The sequence below is a fragment of the Leptonychotes weddellii genome, chromosome 10, assembly GCF_054177405.1.
Source record: "Leptonychotes weddellii isolate Sample4059 chromosome 10, ASM5417740v2, whole genome shotgun sequence".
In the NCBI taxonomy this organism is placed as follows: Eukaryota; Metazoa; Chordata; class Mammalia; order Carnivora; family Phocidae; genus Leptonychotes; species Leptonychotes weddellii.
Genome location: NC_138378.1, coordinates 49,347,455 through 49,373,718, shown reverse-complemented (window position 1 = coordinate 49,373,718; position 26,264 = coordinate 49,347,455). Strand labels below are relative to the sequence as shown.

The 26,264-nt window shown below is 41.6% G+C and overlaps 2 protein-coding genes across 10 annotated transcripts in view; both read left to right on the top strand.

Moving 5' to 3' along the window:
- The window catches only part of IL1RL1 (interleukin 1 receptor like 1), a 37,045-nt gene extending 27,220 nt beyond the window's left edge, over positions 1 to 9,825 (top strand). Inside the window, exons 10-13 of one of the 4 annotated variants that reach the window (XM_081833342.1) lie at positions 362 to 508; positions 1,476 to 1,643; positions 2,220 to 2,307; positions 4,146 to 4,274. In XM_081833342.1, the coding sequence (XP_081689468.1) occupies positions 362 to 508; positions 1,476 to 1,643; positions 2,220 to 2,305 (401 nt within the window). In that variant the 3' untranslated portion in view covers positions 2,306 to 2,307; positions 4,146 to 4,274. Of the gene's footprint in view, positions 1 to 361; positions 509 to 1,475; positions 3,949 to 4,145 lie in introns of all 4 variants that reach the window. The other 3 variants (XR_014149218.1, XM_031032488.2, XM_081833341.1) reach the window with 3 other exon arrangements.
- A 423-nt stretch (positions 9,826 to 10,248) lies between these two features.
- The window catches only part of IL18R1 (interleukin 18 receptor 1), a 37,291-nt gene continuing 21,275 nt past the window's right edge, over positions 10,249 to 26,264 (top strand). Inside the window, exons 1-4 of one of the 6 annotated variants that reach the window (XM_081833337.1) lie at positions 10,249 to 11,016; positions 17,343 to 17,428; positions 21,431 to 21,674; positions 25,830 to 25,998. In XM_081833337.1, the coding sequence (XP_081689463.1) occupies positions 17,371 to 17,428; positions 21,431 to 21,674; positions 25,830 to 25,998 (471 nt within the window). In that variant the 5' untranslated portion in view covers positions 10,249 to 11,016; positions 17,343 to 17,370. Of the gene's footprint in view, positions 11,017 to 15,529; positions 15,876 to 17,342; positions 17,429 to 21,430; positions 21,675 to 25,829; positions 25,999 to 26,264 lie in introns of those variants that run through there. The other 5 variants (XM_031032489.2, XM_006737407.3, XM_081833336.1 and 2 more) reach the window with 5 other exon arrangements.

The window sequence follows — 26,264 nt, the reverse complement described above, 5'->3', positions numbered from 1 at the left end:
ACTTCCCTCCTCCTGCAGGAAGGCTCCACTGCCCAGCCTAGCATGGAGGGAGCACTCCTAAAAGCCTCTGCCAGCTCAAATTACATGTTTACCTCCTATCTTAGTGAAGTTTACATTTGCCTCGACACCTTTTATGCTTTGAGAATCCCCTACAATGCCTAGCCTGCTGCCTTACCCAGAGTAGGCGCTCAACAACTGTTCACTTAGTGATTCTCAAAGCAGCCATGAAAATCCCAGGTAGGCATCTCTTGTATGAGTCTCTTGTACTCCCAGTGGAGGTCAGCAGACATGCATTTGTTTATTTTACCTTGTTCTAGTAATAATAGTGATCATTTTTGTCTTCCCCTTATCTTTTGAATAGATGACCAGCAAAGCACCTACTACATACTGGCGGGATTTAGCACCTTGTTAATGCTAATCAATGTCATGGTGATAACGCTGAAAGTGTTCTGGATTGAGGTTATTCTGCTCTGGAGAGAGATAGCTAGACCTTACAAAACTAGGAATGGTAAGTGGCAAATTTCACCTTTTTCTTCAAAAGAAAAGGATCCATAATGGCTGTTGGTTACTTGTCTATTGATCTCTTAATAGCTATGCTACTAAACCCAGATTTTGCTTGCTAACATATTGTGGGCAGATCTTTTTGTTTTTCGGTCCACTTTGAGGCCGTTCTCTAGCCTTTTTTGTTGCTCCTTATGGTTCTGAGATTCATCTCAACAGCTCAAATTTCTTCCCCAATAGGCTTGCTGTTCCTACTAAATCAAGAACAGAATCAGCCCAAGCCCAGAAAAGTTTAAACATTTTGGAAAATGTGCATTGGTAAAAATTTATGGAATTCAAAACATTAACAAAAGTGTTCCTGCTTTCCAGATGTGAACAGCTTAGAAAGGGCCATCAGAATGCAGGTGTATTTTACCAGAAAGCCCACTCCATAAAGAGTCCTACCTATGTGCATGAGTATACACATGAAAGAATACATTTATGCCTGCTAAATCAGACAACATTCTTTCCTTTGGAGGCAGATATACTTTACATTTTCCATATGGTCCAATCAACTAGGGCTAATTATTTGATTCTCCTTTCGCATTTTCACTTCCTAGGTTAGGGGAAAACAATAGCTAAAATTGAGATCTACTCCAAACAACAGAAGACTCCTTATCCATGACAATAAATATTTACCAATAAATTGTAAATTAAATTTGACAATATGGTCTGTGCTAAACTGGACTGGCTCTTGCCTATTCTCTACCATTCAGTCTGAGGCAGTAAAGGGGGGAAATTTGGGATTAAGATTGATTTTATGATAATATCTGGTAGTGGTAGATTGTTGTCACCATCTCTGGATTTTAGAATATTTTGGGAGATAGGATACATGCACCAACAACAATAAAATTCAGTGAAGAATGTCTAGGAAGAGTCAAATGGGAATTTTCAGAGCCAAGTAATAAAGCTGTACTTCTTGACCTCATTTTCAGATGGAAAGATCTATGATGCTTATGTCATCTATCCACGGAACTATAAAAATAGTCCCGAGAGGGCCAATGCCGTGGGGCACTTTGTTCACCAGATTCTGCCTGATGTTCTTGAAAATAAATGTGGCTATAACTTATGCATTTATGGGAGAGATCTGCTACCTGGAGAAGGTAAAGCCATCAACATACATCAAGGACAGAAATTCACATTTATCAGAAGGCCAAGAGATAGGTGGTCTTATCCCTATGTTGGGGATAGGACAATCATTATTCCAGGTCTTAAGACCAGAATTTTTAAATATTTCTCCAGAAGAAGGAGATATTTATTCTTGTTCCTCTTGCTCCCATGGCCAACCTGATCATGAGGTCTTCACAAGAGTATCAGTGATGTGAAGACACAGCTAGGTGGATTGAGCAAGGCACTGCCCTATTTGACTTCCCATGTCCACCACTAGGATAACTGACATATATCTTAATTCTCTCTAGATGAGCCAAAAGAAGACTCAAAAAACAAAGAATTTTGTTCTAATATCCAGAGGCATTGGCTAAAATATTTGCAAGGATTCAGAGAGTCTATATGATTTTCCTTGTATTGGAGAAACATTGCAAATGTATATTCTCACAACAACCACTAGAGCTGTCTTCTGTTTCTTAGTAGTCCTAGTCGATTTCATGTACCTTTGACCGTTCGTCACAATTCTGGCCTCTCAGTAGCTGTTCTCCTCCTCCCTCTATATTTATGTCAAGTACCCATGAGCCGTCCTTATAGCTCTTCTCGAATTCCTCAGAGAGCAGGAAGTGTTTGGAATGTGAGTGAAGCAGGAGCATCATGAGGGTAAGTCCACTAAAGTTAATGCTTAGTAGACTGTGAATTTAAACTGGCATTTCCACTGCAAAGAGGGATTCAAGCATCTATAGATTTAAAGGAACACACAGCAGGTGAATCTGGTTTGTCCTGGAATATTTGGGCAATGTTAATCATCCCACAATGGCAGGGGAGACTTGTAAAATGAACAATTCAGGAAAATGGAATCCAAGTTTTCTCTAGAGGCTTTCTTTCTCCTCCAGGTCTCCCTCCGGCTACTCATTCCAGGAGAGAGAAATGAGTAGCGGTGCTCAAATGCTCTTTTCATGTTACACAACTGCTCAGGAAGCTGGAGGGACCCCAGCTGTTTGCGATGTCACACCACCTGCCACATCTGGCTGCAAACGCTTCATCACTTTTGTCTCAGATCCATCGCCCTCATTTCTAGTTCTACCTCCCTCCAGCCCAACATGAATGCCAGCTCGCTGAGGCCCAAGCTTGCGTGGCTTGCATTGTGCTGTTTTTCACTGGGGAACGTTCCCACTTCCCCTCCCTCAAGGATGTCCTCTGACCTTACTTTAACCAAAGTAAGATCAGATCTAACAAAACAACATCCAACTTCATTCGTCCCTTCGGAAGAGTTCATGACTGACTGCATCAGTGTATTTCTTCCCATGCTAGTTACCATCCGGAAGTTTGCTCCTTCAAATCCACTCTGCGCCCCACTCCATCCAGTGGCCCTGGGGGGCTGGTCGTTATGGAATCCATCACGCCCCTGCTGGGTTTGGCCGATGGAAGCACTGGCAGGAGTTCAGAGGCAGGCATCCCGTGAGGTTGCCAGGGTAGCTGGGCTCTTCTTTCCTGGAACACGGGCTTCTTTAGCTGCCTTTATATTCATTAGCTTCCATAACTGTTTCCTCCCCTTCACACCTGGAGGAAGGTAATGCCTCCCTGTTACTTCCCCTGCTGGGGTCCTGAGGCACCTCTCACTGATTTCCCTTGGCTCTACCCACATCTTTTATAAATTATCCTTTCATTAACCTCTCTTAAGTCCGTCCTTTTGAGTGTGTCAAGTTTTCTGTTAGGATCCTGAGGTCTCTACCTGGCACTATTCGACATTTATTTCCCTAGTTCACACTACAAGGTTTGGCAGTCTTTCAGCTGCCACCCTCTGAGATTATCTGGAGTGGTTTCATTCGTGGTTGCGTTTCTTTGTTGTCTCTGTTCCCTCTTTGCTGTGAGAGCTGAATATTTTACACATTCTTTCTAAGTCTGCCCAGACTTAGTGGGGCCCAGCATCACTATGGAGTTGATGCTATATAAACTCTAACTTGATAAGGGGATCTGGTCTTCCTTAAGATTTTTCTAGTCTGGATCAAATCAGCTTCTCAAATAGAGATATTGGGGAATGACATGACTCCAGGACACCCTTAGAGACTTTAATCAGTTCAGAGGAGCAAGGGTTCCTAAGAATGAAAGTACTAAGCCCTCATAAAACACATAAGCTAATATTCTAAGAAGATAATATGTAGCTAATGAACTTGAATTTTAATTCTCCCACTAAATATCTCTACGTAGCTGCCATTTAACTCCAAGGACTCTGTTTTAGTTAGGACTGATCTACCTGGGAAGGAAGAGGGGCTTGGGACTGATGTGCTCACAGCAAGAGGGGTAAGTCGAACATAACAGGTTGTCCATCCAAGCCCATTCCCCCTTTCCTGAATAAAGAACTGATCAGTGTCAGAATGTCCTGCCAGATTGAAACCATAATGTTTTGTTTTGTTTTTTAAGTTCAGAACATTTATGATCAAAGCATTAGACTTAAAAATGCAGCAACAGGAAATGTGATCCTTGTCTTTTATTTCCAGATGCAGCCACTGCAGTGGAAAGCAACATACGAAAGAGTCGGCGGCAGATTTTTATCCTGACTCCTGAGATGGTGCAAAGCAGGGAGTTTGCCTACGAGCAGGAGATCGCCTTGCACAGCGCCCTCATCCAGAATGACTCCAAGGTGATTCTTATAGAATTGGAGGCTCTGAGCAAGCCCGGTGGACTGCAGTTTGGGGAGCTTCAAGATTCCCTCAAGCATCTCGTGGAAGTGCAAGGTACCATCAAGTGGAGGGAAGACCACGTGGCCAACAAACAGTCTCTGAATTCCAAATTCTGGAAGCACGTGAGGTACCACATGCCTGTGCCATACAAACCACCAGGGAAGACAACCAGTTTGGCTTCCCTGAGTGCCCAGGGGCAGTAAGGTCTGCTTTGATATGCTGATAATGCACCCGATTTCCATTGACCTGAACTCTTCCTCTCTGGATGAAGCCACTGGACAGGACACCAGAGCAGAGCCATGAGGAGTGGGGATGTCGAGTGTGCAGGCCTCCAGTTTCATCTAGCAACTTTACTTCCATTTTCCTGATTCTGGGGGGATGCAAAATGTCCAGAAATTTCTATCCCCCATCCCCCTCTCTTCACCCCACTCTTCCTTCCTGTTCTCCTTTTGCTGGTTTTTCTCCATGTGGCCTAGGATCTTTTCATTATGCTTTTTTCCTCTTTCTCTCTCTTTCCTGTTCTCTTGCTCTTGATCCCTTGTCAATATTCTACATGTGGAACTTTGGAACTTCAAACTGGAAGTGTTAGAGCTAAATTTTCATGTAATCTTGAAGAACACTCAGATTCCCACAAGCAGAATATTAGCAGTGCATCTCGTTCCCAACAGACCAGAATTTATTACATTTTATTTGACTGGATGCTAGGTTTTATCATCCCAATGTTGTTGATGTTATTGGAGGGACTTACCCGGTTACCATTATAATCAAGTTTTTGCGGTTCTAAAATTTCTTACAGAGATGTTCATTCTCTTTAGAAATATGTTTTTCTCACTCTAAAAGTTACAGAAGAACAGAAAATATGAAAGAAGAAAACAGCAAAAATTATCGATAAATCCATCATCCTAAGATAATGACTTTTAAACACGGTAAATTTGTATTTGAAAAAAATTTGAATTTGTGCTGAAACATACCATTTATGTAGCTGAGCTCACACAACATGTAGTTTTACATTTTTTTCTGTTTTCGATCATGATAAAAACATTTGATGTGTCACTTAAATTTTAACATTTTAAATATTCATAGAATTCTATTTCATGGTTGTGCCACAGCTGATGTGCCTCATTAGTTATCGTTGTATATCTGAGTTGTGTTGAATTTAAACGGCCATCATTATAAGTAATTCTTCAATGACCATGTCAGTATATCTTAGATTTCCCAATTATAAGTTGTTTTTTTTTTTTTAATTTGAGGAATTGGTTTGTTGTGACATTTCCATGAAATCAGTAGGGCATTTTGGCAGAACCATTTGGCAAAAGTGAAGGTAAGCTGCACGGTCAAGGCCACTCCCATTAATTCCCTAAAGGAGTTCAAATGCCCTCAGGGGCCACAGAGTCCCACTGTGGATCCAGAACTCAGCAGTGTCTTCTCGGCCTGGGAGTCCTGTCAGAGTTCAGATTTTACAAGTGGATGGAGATCCTACCCTCAGCTGAGCTGCTTTAAAAAGTGTATGATTTGGATTTCTTTTTTTTTTTTTTTTAAGATTTTATTTATTTATTTGACAGAGAGAGAGAGAGAGCAAGCACAAGCAGGGGGAATGGCAGAGGGAGAGGGAGAAGCAGGCTCCCTGATGAGCAGGGAGCCAGACATGGGACCTCTATCCCAGGACCCTGGGATCATGACCTGAGCCAAAGGCAGACGTTTAACCTACTGAGTCACCCAGGCGCCCCTATGATTTGGGATTTAACTGCAAAAGAAAACTACACACCAGACCCTCGGCAAGGAGTGTAATTTTGAACTGTCATTCAATGCCTGAAAAGAAATTTCTGTTAGGTTGCCTAGAGGATCTGTAGTTACCCATCCCTCTATATACGGTATAATCTAAATCTATACTCCCCAGATTAAGGCTGCCAGATAAAATACAAGACATCAGTTGAATTCAAAGAATGAAATTTCATCTGAAATTGATCTGAAATTCAAATTTAGCTGGGGTTCTTCTATTTGTATTTGCTAAATCTGGTTCCCCTACTCTGGTTGGTTATTGTGCTTTTATATGGTGATATTTGATTTTATTGAACTACTAAAACAATTAGCCTGTGGGAAGGATGCCCTCTAGTTGATTAGTTAACATCACATAATTTGGAATCAACAAGCCATCCTCTGCTGTCAACCAGCTGTGTGACTGTGAGTAATACCATCAGGAAGAGATGTGCCTTTAATCCTGCTTCCCCACCCACCAAGACTTACGGACCTTTTTTTGATCTGTGGACATAGAGAATTTTGGAACTGATTTTATTTTCCTCTTTACTTTAGCTACTTGAACGCATAGAGCCAAATTTGGGCTTTTTCTCCAGCAAGTATGTAGGATATAACAAGGAAGTTCTAATAATCTCTTCCCTGTTTTTGACATATTTTATTTTTAAATATATTTTAACTGTCTATATTGTAAGCTGCTTTGCAAATATTTAGCGCTTGCATTTTTTGAACATGAGCTGAATATCTCCTTGAGAAGGGCAGGGAGAAGAAAGGCCGTGGAGGGGTACACAGGGGAATCAGGCACACTCTTTATTGACCTTATGGGGTTTGAATCCACTGAGGAAACCCAGAGGGATGAGTGAAACACTTCACAGAACCCAGACAGAGCTGGCCCCAGGGCAAACTCGGACATTGCTGAGCTCTCTTCTCCAGCACTTCTTTTCCCAAACCTACACACACCTCCCAAGTTACCTGAGCTTCAGTTTCTGCAACTAAAACATGGGAGGATGGAGGAGAAGAGCTCTGAGGGCTTTCTCAGCTCCAGGAGGCTGATTCCAAGTGCATGCTCACAGAGAGGCTGCAGAACTGCCAGAAGTCTGGCTTCTCTGGCACCACCGAGCTCTCCCGGTTTCTTCATCTGTGCAGTGAGCGTAACAGATGCTTCACCTACCACACAAGGTAGCATGAATAGAATGAACTCAGCCAAAACCAGTGGGGTGTCTACCATAGGACCCTGGTAAAAATTCTGGTGAATTATAAAAACACAAGGAATTGCCTTTACTCTAGTCAAATTTGCATGCGATAAAATGTAGATCCTCAGTTTGATGAGTCTTGACAATAACACATACCCATGTAGTTGCCATCCCAGTAGAAATATTTCCATCAGGGGAGCCTGGGTGGCTCAGTCAGTTAAGCATCTGAGTCTTGATTTTGGCTCAGGTCATGACCTCCTGGGTCATGAGATCGAGCCCCAACGTCGGCTCCCCAGTCAGTGGGAAGTCTGCTTGAGATTCTCCCCCTCTCCCCCTCTCCTTACTCATGCCCTCTCTCTCTCTAAAATAGAGGGATAAATAATAAATCTTAAAAAAAAAACAGAAATATTTCCATCACCCCCCGGGAAAGTTCCATCCTGCCATTTCCCAGCCAATCCCTCTCCTTCCTCAGAGGCAAACAATGTTCTGATTTCTATCTCCATGGATTAATTTTGTGAGATCTTGAAATTTCTACCAGTAAAGTCAGACAGGGAGCACTGGGACTCCCTACTTCCACACAACATAACGTTTTGGAGATGCATCCATGTTTTGCATGTGTCCATACTTTGTTCCTCTGTGTTACCGAGTTGTATCCCATTGTGTGGCTGTACACAGTTTAACCTCTCCCTGGTGATGGACGTATGGGTTGTTTCACGTGGTACCTATCGTGAATACGGAGACTGTGAACATTCTTGTGGACATGCGCTCTTATTTCTCTTGGCTTGATACCGAGGAGTGGTCCCTTTTAGGAAATTGTCAAATTGGCAAACTAATTGTACCATTTTACTTTTTCTCCAGTCATGTACGAGACCGCTCTTGTTCCAACTCCTCACCGATGATTGGTACTGCAGGTTTTTTTGAATTTTAGTTATTTCAGTGGGTGTTAAAAGAATCTCATTGTGGTTTTAATTTGCAGTTGTCTGATGATTAATAATGTTGAAACTTTTTCATGCTCTTATTCACCAGGAAGATTCATGTATCACTCAGTGAAAGTAAAATCTTCTACACATTTTAAAATTGTGTTGTTTCTCATGTTGTTGATGTATGGAAATTTTTTATATATTCTGGATACAAATTCCTTTTCAGATAGATGTAAGGTGACAATTTTTCCAGGTTTACCTTCTTACCTCTTCATTTTTTTAATGGTATTAGCAGATGTTTTTAATTTTGATAACTCTAAATTGATCAGTTTTCCTTATATGGTTAGCATTTTCTGTGTCTTATCTAAGTTGTTTTTTTTTTTTAACTTCAAGGTCTGGAGATATTCTCCCGTGTATCTTTATGAAATATTCATGGTTCCAGATTTTATATTTAGGTCTATGGTGGGGTAGATCTATGATATTTGCATATAGGATTAGGTAAGTGTCAACCTTCATTTTTTTTTTTTTTCCCATAGAGATGTCAGTTGCTCCACAACACTTGTGAAAGACTTCTCTTTCTTTATTGAATTGACATGGTGCCTGGTCAAAAATCAATAGGCTATATATGTGTGGGTCTATTACTCTACTTTCCATTATTTTCCATTTATATGCTCATGCAAATATCACACTGTCAAGATTAGTATTGCCTTACTCAATAAGTTGGCATAAGTCCTCTAACTTTGTTCTTTTTTCCCAAGATTGTTCTAACTATTCTAGGTCATTTGCATTTTCACATAAATTTTAGAAACAACTTCTCAATTTTTTTTGAAAATTCCTCCTGGGATTTGGATTGCATGAGAAATATAGACTCTATAACCTATAGGGCCTAAAATGTATAGACTATAAACTCCACAGTTTGTGCAGAATAGATATCTTAACAATGAATCTTCCAATCCATAAACATGGTATATCCCTCCCTTTTTATGTCTTTTCATTTCTCTCGGCAGTATTTTGTAGATTTCATGGTAGACATCGGGCACATGTTTCAAGGGATTTATACTTCAGTATTTGAATTTTTATGGTATTGTAAATGGTATTTTTAAGAAATTTCATTTTTCAAATTTCCATTACTAGTATATAGAATTATAATTGATTTTTGTAGATTGACTTCTTATTCCTGGATCATGCTAAACTCACTTATGACTTCCAGCAGCTCTTTTGTAAATTTCGAAGGGCGATCTACATAAAATTATGCCCTCTGTCAGAACCTGTAGTTGTATCTCTTCCATTCCAATCTGTATGCCTTCTATTTTTATTTCTTTACTTATTACAAAAACGATTGTCCCCGGTGAGAGACGACATCCTTATCTTGTTTCGCATCTTAGAAAAAAGCAAAGTGTTTCACTATTAATGATGACGTTACCTGCAGGCTTCTTATAGATGTTCTTTATTAGATTAGGAACGTTCCTTTCTATTTTCAGTATTCCTAGTGTTATCAATGAAGAAAGGGTATTGAATTTTGTCAAATGCTTGTTCTTATTGTGTTATTGAGATAATTGTATGATCTTTCTCTTTTATTATATGATGAACTATTTTGACTGAATAAAAAGGATGAAAATCAGTCTCATTAAACCCTCTCCCTGTCATGGGTTTCATTCTTCACTCTTGTTGGAAAGATCCTACTACAGACCAGTCTAAAAATGTATCCTGAGTTCTACCACACTATAAAAACTTTGAAACACATGTTCTCCTTTGCCCTCCTTTTCTTCTAAACAATTTAAAATCTCAATTCAACACCTCTGCCCCCTCTCTATTACTTCCCAAGAAAGAACCCCCCCCCCCAACCTAAGCAGAAGGCCTCAGCACAGATCTGAGACTTGAGTGCCTCAGAGAATGGCGTCCTCCTCACTTTGGATGACCTCAGGGAACCGTCCTCTGTCTTTGGGGCTCTTCCTTGGCCTCTTTCCTGTCTGCAGCCCTCCCCGGCTCCTTCCCCTTAACCAAAGACAGTGCCCCTCTGCCCAGTGGAGGCTGATTCCCTCCCCACCTAACTCTAGTGCAAACCTCTCGGCGCGCCTGTAGGGTGCGCAAGGAGCAGCACCGAGCGCCCGGGGCCCGGCAGGTCCCTTGGACACCGCCCACCGCCCAGGGGCTCCCGAAACTCGCGGCTCGCGGCTGGGACCACAGTCGACCTCTGCGCAAGGGCGAGGAGCCGGATTTTCCAGCTGCGTGCCGTCGCGCCCGCGATCGAGCAGCTCCCGGAACTCAGAGGCGGGCGCCCAGGTGGAGGAGTCCATATCCCTGGCACTCTGCGAGGGGCGCCCCAGACCAGGAGCACCCCGGAGCCAAAGGGCCCGAAACCGGGCGTACTCCCCACCGAGGAACACCGCAAACTTGGGGGGGTTCCTGGCCCCCAGCCCCTCTCTGGGAGAAAACCCCGACGAGGAGCATCTCTGATTGGAGCATCCCAGACCCGGGACGGTCCGCGGGACGGAGCAGCGCCCCTCCTAGCACTGCGGAGACGGAGCTGCGTGCGCCCCCACAGCCTCCGCGGCTGCCAGACGCCTTTTCTACTTACTCTCTGTTCCTTTTCTCTCTCTCTCTCTCTCTCTCTCTCTCTCTCTCTTTCCCCAACCTTCTCTAGTTGCCTTCCCTCTTTATTCACACTTGCGGCTCCTCTCGTTCCTTTCGTGTTTCCCAGTGCTAGGGAGGCAGCGGATTGCTGTTTCTCACCTGCTTTTGGAACTCCTACCTCCGTCGTCGCGACCAGAGTGGAGGAGGGACTGCTGCCCCCGCCCAGCCTCGGGGGACTCCCCTCTGAAGGTAAGGAGCGGCGCCCCGCTGCCAGCCGCACCCCCTCCCCACTGCCCTCTGCCGCCAGCCCGCCGGGCCAGGGGCAACCCGGCCTCTGCGCAGGGGTTCTGAAAACAAGATCGGTTAAGAATGTGTGCCCTTATGTGCACAGATCTTCCTCCACTTATGATGGGGGTAGTTCTGAAAAACCCAACCTAAGTTGAAAATAGTCACTACTGGAACATGCATTTAATACACCTAACCTCCTGAACATCATAGCTTAGCCCAGCCTACCTTGAAGGTTCTCAGAACACTTACATTAAACTACAGTTGGGCAAAATCCTTTAACACGACGCCTAATTCATAATAAACTGTTGAGTATCTCGTTTAATTGATGGAATAATATACTGAAAGGGAGAAACAGAATGGTTGCATGGGTACAGAATGGTTGTAAGCGTATCTGTTGTTCACCGTCATGATCTTCAGGCAGACCGGGAGTTGCGGCTAGTGGGGATCATAGGGCCTATCACTAGCCTGGGAAAAAATCCAAATTCAAAATCCAAAGTATGGTTTCCACTTGAATGTGTATCTCTTTTGCACCATCAAGCAAAAAATCGTAACTGGAGCCATCAGAAATAGGGACTGCGTATGTGTACGTATACATGCAGATATGTATATACATCTGTGTATATCTAGTTTTCAATATTGAGTGTGTATATATATATGTTCACGTGTCTATATATACACACATATATGTGCACACACACACACACACACACACATGAATAATTGGTGAGCCAACATCATTGACTTTCCCTGATAGTATAATTTCAGAGGCTAAAACTTGCCAGTATTTCTTTTTTTCTGAAAAAGTGAGAACAGCTAAAGTAATTGGTAGTTTTTACTAATTAAGCACTTGTCTGACATGGTGTAGAAAACTTTTAGTTGCATTATTTTCACTTAATCTTCCTGTAGGCCAAATGAAGTAGGCATTATCATTATGCTTAATAAAGGGAGGAGAATCAAAGCACAGAGATGTTTAGGAATTTATCCAAGGGCATCCAGCTTACTAATAGATCACAGATTCACACCAAAATTTCTCTGATTCCAAAACCTTTGCTTTTAATTCCAGGTGCTTCCAGGAATTAGAACCCCAAGCAAGTTGCATTGCAGTTATGAGACAAACTAATGACTGGGTGATCCCAGTCAGGTCTAGACACCTGAGGTTATGGTATTAATTTCACCCTCTTCCCTTGTTCTCTTCTTGGCAACCTCAGCAAACACTCATTTGGTGCTATGCAGTGCTGGGATCTGGGGCACACTTCTCAACCTGAGGGCCTTGAATGGCTTGGGGGGTGTAAATTTGGGAGACTCTGTGTGTGCGCAGGTTCTGGGACAAGGCAACTGCTCCCCGCCCCCCCCCCCACCAGCATAAAAACACACACAAAGGCTATGAACAAGTGGTCTGGGAAGACAGGGTTCCTGCCCTCAGGGAGCTCCCAGGGAGTGGGGATGGATCCAGGAATAATGGGAATGCAGTGTGGCACAGGTGTGGACAAAGGCTGTTCGGAGCACTGGCAGTCAGAGTGTTTCCCTTGAGAAGGGAACCATACAGCCAGGCTGTAAGGATTGCAGGGACCCCGCAGTTAGAAGCAAGAAGGTTCGGGGAGCGAGACTAGCACATGCACAGGAGGAGGTGGGGGAGGCATCAAAGTACCAACACATATCTGTGTGACAGGACTCTGAAGTCGGAATGATGCTCCTGGCCTTGCAGATGAAAAACCTAATTCAGCGTAAATTCTGCTTTCCTTAAGAGCGGCAGCATGTGTGTGTGTGTGCACGCCCCTGATGTGTGTTTTGTGTCCTAGATCATTTTTTCCTCTTTGCATTGGTAGTTTTATCATCTCAGTTGGTGAGTGAAACAGGCATTGAACACTGTAGAGAGGGAATTATTTTAAAAATCACTGGTGTTAAGATTTTCATCAAAGCAGTTTATCTTAGGAGGTGCTCGATTGTGTTTTGCTGGTAAGAGTGACTTACACTGAGGCAATCTACATTGATTCATGTGTCAGTCAGTGTCACTCTCAACAATCCGGACTGGTTCACCTGGTCTGGTCCCAGCTGCCTTAGCAGAAAGGACTTTGAAGTAGCCTCACAACTATGGGTCTCTGTGAATTACTTTTTTTTTTTTTAAGAGGATGGTCACTTTGCTCAGGGTGTGGTCTATAAACAGGGCAGGTGGGCGGACCAGGGGCTCAGGAGATGAGCATTCAGACAGTCTGCAGGGGCCTGGACTGTCCCACCTCGGGGGTCAGAGAGAACAGTTGGCTTGTATCTGACCAGCACCCCAGGTCACACAATTTTTAGAAGAGAACCTTTTTCATTTAGAGAAAACATCATGCCACTTGGTGATTTAGGGGAAGTTTGTGAGTGTTCTTTGTATGTGTGTGTATGTGTGTGCGTGCACATACATATTTACATATATACATGCATATGTATCTACAGATACTTAATAGCTCTTAAATAGTAACTTGTTAAATATATATACTTATGATATATTAAATTTACTTTTAGGTATACAAATAAGTCCCCTAGATTAGTGTCTCCCTATCTTGGTTGCATATTAGAATCACCTGGGAGATTTGTAGCAATCAGAATGTCCAGGTGGTACCTCAGGTGTCTGGCTGGGGACCCAGGCATTATTATTATTATTATTATTTAAGCTCCAGGGGAGAATGAGTGCCCTAGACTTCACATCAGTTGTTAAAACATATTTTCCAAGATGTCATGATTTAAGAAGCACTTCGGAGGTAAGATTATGTGGATGTTACAGTGGATCAGATGATCGACTAAGACACCAAACTGTATCTATTTAATGAATTGAATGAATTCATCAATTCAGCAAATAATAAACAAACATAAAACAACGTATATCGGTTAGGGATTAAGTGCTATGAATGGAAAAACAAAGCACAGTGGGAGAGGAGAGAGTGGTGTGTGTGTGTGTGTGTGTGTCCGTGTGCACACACACGTGCTTGCGTACACACACAGGCATGCGTGCATTTGTGTCCAAGGGGTCCTGCTGTTAGATTTCCGCAGAGCGCTTGCAGAGGGCCCGTACGTGATAACTATGCTATCAGCACACTGAAAGGAAAAGCAGGACTCTTTAATTATAGAGAAGTAATTAGCTGCTCTTTGAGAAAAATAAGGTGAGTTAGACCTATCTTCATACCAAGCAATAAAATTAATTGTTAATGGATAAAGGCAATTTTAATGTAAAAAAAAAAAACCCTAGGCCATAAAAATGAAGAAAGTATACCTTGAGTATATATCTGACCCCTGAGGGGAAAGGAATGTTCAACATGTAAAAGTAATGGAAAAATCACAAAGGAAAAGCATGGTGGGCTTGACTGCATAACTATAACATCTCCCATATGTGAAAACAGCAAAAGAGGAATTTGAAGGTAAACTCAACAAATTGAAAAAAAAAAACATTAAAATATCTAAGAACTGGACCAAAGGCATAAAAAGATAGTTCATACAGACGGGAATGAAATAGCTAAAAACTACATGCTTAATATTCTGCCTTATTTATACCAGTAGAAATGCAGGTTTAAAAAAGCCATGAGACACCATTACCAATTTGAAGAGCGAATTACATTTAAAGAATTTGAACGCCTAATGCTTATGTGGGTGTGGTAGATGGATATTATCTTGCACAGCTGAGGAGTATGAATTATTACATTTCTGGAATGCGGTTTGACAGCATATGTTAATCATGTTTAAAATGTATTCTTGCCATTGTCCTAACACCAAGAAAATAATGAGAAAGGTAGATAAATAACTAACATTGAAGTGATACTTTTATGCACTGGATACTTTGCAATAGAAACTCACAAAACCTTCACATCACTTCTGGGAGGTAGTGCTGTTACTCTCTTTCCTGGATAAAGAAACTGAAGAGCAGGGAGGGTAAGTGAATTGCCCAGAATTATTCAGCTGGTAAAGAGTAAGATGAGGATTCAAATCCAGCCAGTCTGGCACCAGAGGCCGTGATCCAAAAACTAATCTGTACCACCTAACACAAGAAGATAGTCATGGGGTTATTTTGTGATAAAATATATCTTATAGATTGTAATAGACCTATATCGAGGGATATATAGAGCAGTTAAGATGATGTTAACAAAGAGATCTTTGTGACTCAGGAAAGTGCTCATTGATTAAGTGGAAAATGCAGGATGTGAACATTTTTGAAGATTTTAATTATTTGAAAATCATGAAGAAAAAGTACAAGGAAACATGTTAAAGTATTATGCATATTGAGATCATTTTTTTCTTTTCAATCTTCATTTTATAATGTCCTATATTGGGCATTTAATACTTTAGAAATCAAAAACAATTTTTTTAAAAAGAAAGAAAGAGCAAGAAAAATTTAAAAATTATGGAAAGGAAAAAAATCAATATCAAACATAACACTAAAAAAAAAACCCCAAATTCCTTCATGAAAGAAATTTAATATTTATATTCTCCTATATATATCTTATTAATACTTACTAGGGTATCTGTGACACTTCCCAGAATAACTTTTCTTTTGGAAATGAGCTCCATTATTTAATATCTTAATCTTTTAAATCCATAATAAGTACATTAAAATTTATAAATATACACACACAGAGTAGTGCCAATATCAGCTAATTTGGGATCTTAACATGTTTCATATTGAAACTCAGAGGTAACTCATCAGAATGCTGGATTATTTCATAGAAACTTTATCTCTCAGTAGACCTTGAAAATTAACAAAAACCCAAACCAAGAAAAAAACAGCAGTGCCCTTTACAAGGCTGTGTCAACCTTAGCCAGAGGAAACAATACTTTTCATTCTATCTGAGGTAAGAGAATAGATAGTTAATAATAAATGTGTGTATATGTGCGTGGGTGGGGGGTTGATTTCAAACCATAGAACCATAGAAATATTCTAATTTGGTTATGAACAGTTGGTACTTTCCATACGTACTTAACTCTTTTATCTTTACTTTATTGATTGTTATCTCTTGGAAATTACAGCAGATGCTTTGTGATGTTATTCATAAAGATTGATGGAAATGGTTTGACAACTTAGCCGTTAAACTTCATCCAGGATTTGGGCATTAACAGTCTTTTTTTTTTTTTTTTTTTTTTAGTATGGGAGGTGAGTGGCAGTTGGTAACAGAATTATCTGGGACTGAGAGGCTAGCATGCATCCAGAAAGCCTTCGTTACATTAGTTCATCTAATCACTCAATAATTTTGGTGATAGGCCTTGTTACTCATCTCCATTTTTGTAATGAGCAAATAGGATCTGAGACTTTTAAGTAACTTGCCTAAGATTGCACAGCTAGTCAAGGCTCTAGCTGGAAAGCCAGCCCAGGTTTGTATGCACCAGAAAACAAGCTCTTCCACCGTGTTGTGCTCCCTCCACCCAGTGGAGCTCACTGTGTGCTATGCAAGGAACATGGGATTGCTTATGAAATATTCACACTCGGTGTCAGAGACCCACGGCCACTTTCTCCCATTTTACTCTCTAAATCTGTAATTCATAGGCTAAAGTATGTATTGGAGTAGGATTGAAATTCAACACAGTTTTGAGTCCATGTAGATTAGGCATTTGGAGTGTAGGAAACTCCTGCTTTCTCTGTTTCCCTAAAATAAATGCACGTGGGCATGTGTGTGTAAATACACACACACACATCCATACACCTATTCCTCTGTAACAAGTATTAGTGCTTACTCTGTGCTGGGCATTGTTCTGGACTCTAGTGGTACAATAATGAACAAAATAGACTCAGTTCCTAACTTATGAAAAACTTAGTTCTGAAGAAGGAAGATGGATATTTAAAAATTCAAGCCACAAATGAAGATCATGATGAGCATTTTGGTGTGATGAGAGAAAAAAGGACACACACAGACACACAGACACACACCCTTACATGGGCAGACCTGCCACACATATCTCAGTGTGTCACAGACTGTCTATTCATAGAACAGTAGATTTTCTGGAAATATTTTTGTCCTCAATTTTGACCTTTGAGGTAAGGCTTAGTAGACCAGGCTTGAAATACAGCAGACTTTCTTGTATTAAAAAATTGCATTCTTAGGAATTTCTTTCTGGATGCTGAAATTCATTACCTTGAAATTTTATGAATTCTGTGTGGCTGAAAGTTCTGAGAATGCTTGGTGAGTATATTAAGGGATATGAGAACTTACTGCACTGATTTTTTAAAAATCTGTATGCCAGAAGATTTTTAAAAATCTCCTTCCTGATACAGGTATACATTTATTTGCAAGTTTTGGCTAAACCCTTCTTACTCTGCTTTCCAGAGAAACCACTGGAAGCAGAATCCTCAAGATGCATCGTATAGAACTACTCTTGACACTTTTGGCACTTACGTTTACAAGCACCTCAGGTAAGTGAATATAATCATTCACAAGCATACTTCATGGGTCCTCTAGAGGGAATATCAAGGTTTCACTTCTTTATGTGGAGGTGGCTATTGAAGATGCTGAATTCATTAAAATTAGTGGTTTTAGATTTTACTTTGAAAGTTACCAACCATTTGGTGTCCCTGGCATAGAGAATAAAAGTTTCATAGGAATGAAATCAAGGGGCGCCTGGGTGGCTCAGTCGGTTAAGTGGCTGCCTTTGGTTCAGGTCATCATCCCGGGGTCCTGGGATCGAGCCCCGCATCAGGCTCCCTGCTCAGCGGAGAGCCTGCTTCTCCTTCTCCCTCCCCCTCTGTCTGCCTCTCTGCCTACTTGTGCTTTCTCTCTATCTCTTTGTCAAATAAATAAATAAAATCTTCAAAAAAAAAAAAAAAAGAAATCAAGTAAAGAATCATATGGGATTACTGAAAAGGAAAAGATTTAGTCCTCTGAGTTTATGCAGAGAAAACAGGATTGTATCTGGAAACAAATTACATTTGTCTGAGATGAAAATCTGCTTTATGTTATTTAAAACTGAAGAGTTCACAGCCATCTTTATTATTGATTTTTAGCCAGTTTTACACACATTCTTTTTCTCCCAACATGAAGGCCAAGATTCATCTCATTATTTAGGTAGTGAAGACAGTGAGTGGGAATGCCTTACAGGTCTTGAGGGAAGTATTTGAGTTAGAAGGAATACATAAGAAAGACTGCATAGACTGGGCAAAACAAGTAGGCTTTATATCAGGTGGCAGGTACCAGTTTTAACTGATTAGCAGTGATGGCTTGGAGACTTTTATCAAGAAGAATTCCGTGGCTTCATCAGGATCCTTTGGAGAAGAGATTCATGACTGATTAGCAAGGTTCTCCTTGTGCTTTGGAGGAGAAGGTGGGAACTCAAGTATTGATTTGCCTTGATCTGTTAATTAGGAGAGAGTAACACATAAGCCCATATCCCCTACTTTGAGAATTACTGCTGAAGAGAGAGGGAATTTAAGTTATTGATACTTTCAAATAATTCCAGTCCAATGTTTACTTAAGTGGGCCCATTTTTGTTGAGATCCAGACAGTGCAATACTACCCAGATGTTAAAGGAAGGAGGTAGATCTGCTCCTCTTGATGCCAGATGACTAATCTTTTAGAAACTGCAGGGTGAAAAAGCAAGGCACAGGGAAGTGTGCATTGTGGGTACCCTGCTCTGTAGACACACACTAATAACCTTGCCCCCAAGTTACAGCGAAACATGTTTCAGGCTCAAAACTAGTCACACAGCCCATTCTATAAGGTGACTAAGGTCCTAGCTCTTTGTCCTTCTAGGTATCTGAAGAGCACCCTTTGTAAAGGGTTCACTCTGGGCAAATATGACAATATTCTACATGAGGATTCATTTAACCTAGTAGCCGTTGAATGACAGTATCCTATTTATTATCCGAACTCAAGACATTTCCAAACACAGACATCATTCCAAAGGGTCTAGGTTGTTGACCCTGTTGGATTCTTACTCTCTGTTCATGTAGGAATGGGAGTTCTTGCTCTGGGCAGTCCATACACCTTGAATTCCACTCACTTTTTTTTTCAATCAAAAACAATTTCTAATCAACAAAGCCTATAGTGTGAAGCATAAGAAAGATTAGGTAGCTGAAGCCATTAACTGCCAGGGGAGCGTGAACTTTCAACTCCAACCATCTACCCCTGGAGAGTCTGTAAGCCAGGTTAGGTTTCTACAAATGATAAGTCCTCCCCCAAAGAAATGGTGAGGCACAGGTGTTTATAGAAGTGTTCTTTTAAAGAGTGGCCGAAACCTAGAAATAACCCGTATGTTCAAAACCCACGGAACGGATAATTGTCAAATATGAACACAACTGGATGTACATAACTATGAGAAAAAGAACAAATCACTGCTTCATGCAGCAACATGTCTGCCTATCAGAGACATGATGATTTAGGAAAGAATCTAGGCAGAAGAGCACAGACTGTAGGATTTGTGTCCTTTGTTTAATGTATATTACATCCCTGAAATGGGAAAATAAGTGAAATTGTTTTTGACATGCCATCCTTTTGGATGTCAATTAAAACTAACACCAACCACTTACACATGTATCACACCTTCTGTGTTGAAGTGGTGAAATGTAAAATGGAGTTTCTATAACAACCACCAAACACAAGGTTGGTATTCATTAACACTTGTACTTTGAGGTAGATTCGACATCCATGTTTTCAAAAAATACTTCTACCATTTGAGCCACTTCCTCTTTGCATTGTGGTTAACAACATCGAGTTAAAACCAGACAGTTGCTTTGAGAAATAGACCCTAACTATAGAGAAGACCATGCCCTCAGAGAAATGCTCTACTTAATTTAAGGATTATCATTCTCAAAATTCAGTTAAAGGGCACTGTTGGTGGGAATGCAAATTTGTGCAGCTACTGCAGAAAACAGCATGGAGGTTCCTCAAAAAGTTACAAATAGAAAGACCATACGATTCAGTAATTTCACTACTGGGTATTTATCCAAAGAAAACAAAAACACTAATTTGAAAAGGTACATGCACCCCTATGTTTATTGCAGCATTATTTATAACAGCCAAATATGGAAGCAACCCAAGTGTCCCTTCACAGATGGATGGATAAAGACGATGTGGTGGATATATATACACACAATAAAATATTACTCAACCACAAAAAAGAATAAGATCTTGCCACTTGGGACAGCATGGATGGACCTAAATTAGGGCATTATGCTAAGTAAAATAAGTCAGAAAGAGAAAGACAAATATCATATAATTTTGCCTATATGTGGAATCTAAAAAACAAAACAAATAAACAAATGCAGACTCCTAAAATACAAAGAACACATTGGTGGTTGCCAGAAGGGAGGTAGGGAGATGAGTGAAATACATAAAGGGGATTAAAAGTACAAATTTCCAGTTAGTTATAAAATAAATAAATCACAGGGATGAAAATTAGAGCATAGGGAGTATGGTCAATAATATTGAAATAACATTGTATAGTGACAGATGGTAACTACACGTATCATGGTGAGCACTGTGTAGTGTATAGAATTGTTGAATCAATATGTTGTACACCTGAAGCTAATATAACACTGTATGTTAATTATACTTGAATAAAATAAAAGGGCATGCTGGAGCCGCTGGAGAACAGGATATGGAAAGGGTCCATGAGGGCTGACTTTGAACTATCAGAAGTTCAAAAGGAGGGGAATGATGACCCTGTCAGCTGAAAAGATCAGATAAATTTCTGAAGACAGAGTATCTGGGCTGATTGAGAAAGAGGGAGGGAAGGAAGGAGGGAGAGAGCGAGCTTGCAAGAGCACTCAAGGAGGGAAGTAACAGATACCCAGATTTAGAGTGATATTGTATTAATCAATTCTTGTTGGTCCACGTGGTAACCCAGAGAGATAATGAACTCACACACACTCTAAGCTACATAGGAGCACCTTAACCATCCCGAGGCCTGTCCAGGGAATGGTCAGGTAAACTGATTGAGAGCACACTTCTGGTGAGACAGGGGAGGAACTCTGAGGCCTCTAGATTTCTTGTTTCCATTTCCATGGAGACTCCCCAGCTAGGGATGTTTTGGGGTAGGTGTGGCAACACGGTGACCTCTGTGGCTTTCGTTAGGAGGAATCTGTAATGTGTAACATCTTCTTTGAAAAGATTTCACTGCATTTATCTGTCCTCTAGCTATGGTCGGTTAAGTTTTGGTTGTGTCCTGTTTGGTAAAGGTGTTGGAAATGTTGTCTACAATTATGCCCTGAGAGTGTCCTAGTGTTGGAAAGATTGACTTTCTGTCTCTTAGTGTTGGAAAGATTGACCCTTTTTAAAATGAGAACTCACAAGACTGAGACATTGAGATTGCTCAGGACTTTCTTACTCACCTGGCTTATTTGCCTCATGCGTTAGGAAAGAAAACATTTACCTTTGTCATTCTGTTTTTATTTTTCTTTTACTTTGCTAATCTTATGAAGAAACTTGTACTTCACGTTTTAACATCACCGCAGTCAGAGGGGAACCTTTCTATCTGAGATATTGCTCATCAGCATCTGAGCCCAAGAATGAAACAGCCATCATTAAATGGTACAAGAGCAGTCGATCACAGGGGCGCATTGAGCTAAACTCAAGCAGTTCACCCAGAATTTCTCTGCACGATTATGTTTTGGAGTTTTGGCCAGTTGAGTTGGAGGACAGTGGATCTTACTTTTTCCAAATGGGGTGAGTATAGCTTCTCTTTGTGTCAGTATATTTCATAGCACTCTTGGACTTAGTTCAGCAAATCAGATATACAGCATCTGAAAGGATAATCCATGCATTAGGCTCTCCTACAACATGCAATAAATACTTCATTATGGAAAAATTAAATATTTGCCCTTGTGTTTATCTTCTTAGTGATCTTAACAAAAGATTACCTTAATATCTCTTTTGGGGGATCCTTACCAAAGATAAGTGGGTACCAAATGAAATTCATTTTAAAATTCAGCTGCTCCTATTGTGTAGAGTTGTTGGTCAAATTGGGTAAGTGAAGACTCCATAATGAACATGTGGTGAAGGGGGGCAACGTCAGCTTCCTGGGTGGCATCCTCAGGCTGGGGCGAGGGGTCAGAACTGGTGTAGACTCATTCCGGTTCAGTTGTCCGGGGTTTGTTGAGTATCAGGTGGTAGTGTGAGTGAAGGATGTGTGGGTCTTGCAGCCAATCACAGACCTACAGCCAGGGGCAGTGAGAGAGAAGAGCCCAGAAAAGGCTTTGCACAACTTTCATGGGACAGACCCCTATAGTCTATGCCAGGACACTCATCATCAAGAGTCCAAGAGTCGTAAGTTCTTTGAAATGAGAAAAACCAACTGAATGTTTCAGTGATTATCACTGAACTAGGTTCTCTTTATACTTTATTTGGTGAGCTGGGAAGGAGCAACTGGGACAAGCGATGTTCTGTGTGATGGATTGTTAGTCTCGATGACATTGTGTTTATCTGGCACATTTGTGGTGCTGGGTATGGACTTGCCTCTGCATGTGAGTATGTGTGTAGTTTTATAGAGATCTGAGGCTGACCTGTGAAAGATAGCTGGGGGCCAGGTGAGGGGAGCGGTGGTGGTGTGCTCTCAGATGTAGTAGATTTCTGGGGTGGGTCCTGATCATTATCAACAGTGCTACTGAGAGCAGAGTGAGATAATCGCGGTGAAACCTTGTTATCACTCATGTGGTTTTGCACAAAATGAGGTCATTTTGGTTTGTTTCTATACATAGGAACCCCCAGGAGTCAGAAAGAAATTCAAGAACTCTTTTCCTGTTGTTTGTTTTGACCAGTGAATTTTATGTGTTCTTTGAAGAGTGACGATTCTAGAAGTAGGTCACAACTGGGTCTTTTCACGCTAATGTAGAATGAATACTCGCAAATGGGGTAAAAAAAAAAAAAATCTCCCTAGTCCTGATTGAATAAAGGCATGATTTAAATGCAGGAAGTACCCCAGACAGGGCAGGAAGAGCACATTGAGGGGAAGAGTCAGTTATCCACAAACATCGCTTGGAGACAGATAGGGACAGAAGGCATTAACTGTCTCTCTGATACGGAGGGTGGAGAACACAGCCTGGATTAGGAAGGAAGAGTGGAAGCATCAAATAGAGACAGGCTGTCGGAGAAGTGTGGAAAACTAGGAAGACGATCAGACAGGGCAGGAAAAACAAGGTGGCTCAATGGCTGTGGTGATGAACTTTGAAAGGTGCTGGAGGCTGACGAATAACGTGAGACTAATGTGATGGAATGAGGAGAGGCCTTGACAGTGGTTTTGGGAAAAGCAGTGGGCAGGGTGCAGCGCCCGGGTGGCTCAGTCAGTTGAGCTGAGCATCTGCCTTTGGGTTTGGTCGTGATCCTGGGGTCCTGGGATCGAGCTCTGCATCGGGCTCCCTGCAGCAGGGAGTCTGCTTCTCCCTCTCCCCCAGCTTGTGGTCACTCTCTCTCTCTCAAATAAATACATAAAATCGTTAAAAAAAGAAAACCAATGGGAATCTACACAGGTTGTTTTGGACACCCAGGGGCATTGAAGTTGGGGATTTCTTCAAATTTGGGTCACTGGTGAACAGTATCTTGTGTGTGTGTGTACGTGTGTGTGTGTGTGCACAGATTTAGGTGAGCAAGCCTCTGTAATTTCATGTGGAATCCATCCATTAGAACCATAATCCTTTCATTTTTCAGGAGCCCTCTGCTAATAATCAAAGGCCTCTGGAGACTGATACTTGAATCCTGAAGTCAGATCAAATTTTAAGGATGAAATCCACCAAGAAAGGAGGGGATGCAGGAGAGGGGGTTTTCGATGCTAGAGGGGAGGGCATGAAAATAGAGAGAAAAGTACATGCAGGAGTCTCATAGTCATGTTCTAGATTGACAAGCAGCAAGATTGACTTGGTAAGGGGCCTCCCATTAATGGGCTAGAGCTTTTCAAATCCCGTCTTTTGTGGCAGGAGTGGCTCCTGTGACCAAGAATGGATGGCCCTGTGGGAGAATAGGATGGGTCCAGCTTTGGTCAGTTGGCCTCAGCTTCACACTGGCCTTCAAGCTCCCTGAGCAAGGACAGTGTCCCCTTGTTCCCACATTCCCAGGGCAGTGGCTGGGACATGGAGATGTTCTGTCAGTCAGGACTTACTGAGAGTTAGGAATTGAGGATTGCAGAGGTAGAGAACAATATGGCCCGATAAGATGGAAATATGCATGTACTGTCTTCCTTATAAGTGACAGGACAGAAAGATCTGGAACTATATCTCTGTCCAGCTCAGCGGTGCTGAAGTCGGGGAAACATTAGACAGACTTGGGAAGAGGATGATGCCAATGGGATTCTGAATCCTTTCCAAGGGCCGGGTAGCTCTATCATGTTCCATGGCCATTGACCTACCGCTTTAACCTTTAGGACAGCTTGCCAAGCCGCCCACCACTTTCCGCCCAGCCCCGGACCAATCTTGTATGAATGCACACCCAAGGGAGGGGCCAGACTCACCTTGACTGTGAGAGCATAGTATTGGGCAGTGCAGTCCTGGCCTTTAGCACCAAACTGAAGTGTGTTTGCGTCCTGACCCTGCCGCTGACCGGGTGTGGGAACTTGGGCCAGGTATTCAGCTTTAGGTGAGGTTTAGCTTTCTTATCTCACATAAGAGAAATTGCCATCCCCGTTGCACATGCGTGGTGCAATGCCCGGACCTCAGTGAGTGTTAGTCTTCCTTCCACGCTACTGTGGACTTAGAAGGGAGACTGCAGGAGCCTGTGGTGGGTACAAAAGGCACACTGGACAACTTAAAACACCTCTGTTATGTTTAGTATGGGGATCCATATAGTGCATGTGCAGTTTAAACAAACATCAGGTTGCAAACATTTCCTTGTTTCCTGGCCAATAAAACATTATTGTAGGAGGTAACACTTTTTAAAAATGTTTTAACTTAAGGGGCGCCTGGGTGGCTCAGTGGGTTAAGCGTCTGACTCTTGATTTCAGCTCAGGTCATGATCTCAGGGTTGTGAGATCGAGCTCCTTTTTATTTTTTTATTTTTTTTTTTAAGATTTTATTTATTTATTCATGAGAGACAGAGAGAGAGAGAGAGAGAGGCAGAGGGAGAAGCAGGCTCCCAAGGAGCAGGGAGCCCGATGCGGGACTCGATCCCAGGACCCTGAGATCATGACCTGAGCCGAAGGCAGACGCTTAACCATCTGAGCCACCCAGGCGCCCTCGAGCTCCTTTTTAAAAACTGTGTTAAAGTTGTTTCCTCTTCCAGATTACTAATTTCTAATCAAAAGGAACAACATCAATAAAATCGATTCAAACTAATGTTTGCTCAGTAAAGTCCTAATATAGTTATGCAGCCACTCCAGACTTGGCTTTACTCAACAGTAAGAGAAGAGGATTAGAAGAAATTGCCCAGAGAAATATAAAACCCAATGCATATATACAAACTTCCAGGAAACAAGTTCAGGAGTTTGTTTGTGGATCTCATCAATCCACTGCTACTGTCCCATCCTGGTTTAAGAATCTTTGAACTTGTACATTTTCAAAGATCATTGAGGTTTTAAACATTTCTGTCCAGACACCCATAATATATGGTCTGCAGTAGGGTGTGTGTGTGTGTGTGTGTGTGTGTGTGTGTGTGTGTGTAGGACTGCTCAGGTTTTTCTCTTTCACAGCCCCTTACCCTTGTCCCATGATAATTGTTAAATTTCTTGCTGCACTGAACCAAAATGGGGCAGAGCACGGTCTGGGCGTCACGTCAGGGAATGAGCCTCTTTATACAAAAATAAGGAAAGGTTTTCACTGGATGGATTGGTTACTAAAAGGTGGTATTTGCAAAGTCTCTGTACTAATTATAAAATACTTTGAAACCTTTATTTCATAGAAATGATACGCATGAATGGAAATTAAATGTCATTGGAAAAAGTAAACACAACTGTTTTGCTGAAAAACAACTGATTAGTAAAACTGTGGAAGTTCAAAAATCTTTGCATGTAAACTGTAAACAAAATACATACTATCAAAAACTGGTCAATAGAACATCACTGTATAAGGTAACACTTCTAAAATATTTTAACTTAAGGGGCGCCTGGGTGGCTCAGTGGGTTAAGCGTCTGACTCTTGATTTCAGCTCAGGTCATGATTTCATGGGGCGTGAGATCGAGCCCTGCGTTGGGCTCCGAGCTGAGCAAGAAGTCTGCCTGAGAATCTCGCTCTCCCTCTCCCCCAGCCCCTTACTCTTGCTCTCTCTCTTAAATAAATAAATCTTTAAAAAATATTTTAAATTGAGGAATAAAAGACAAAAATCCAAAGTGAGGAT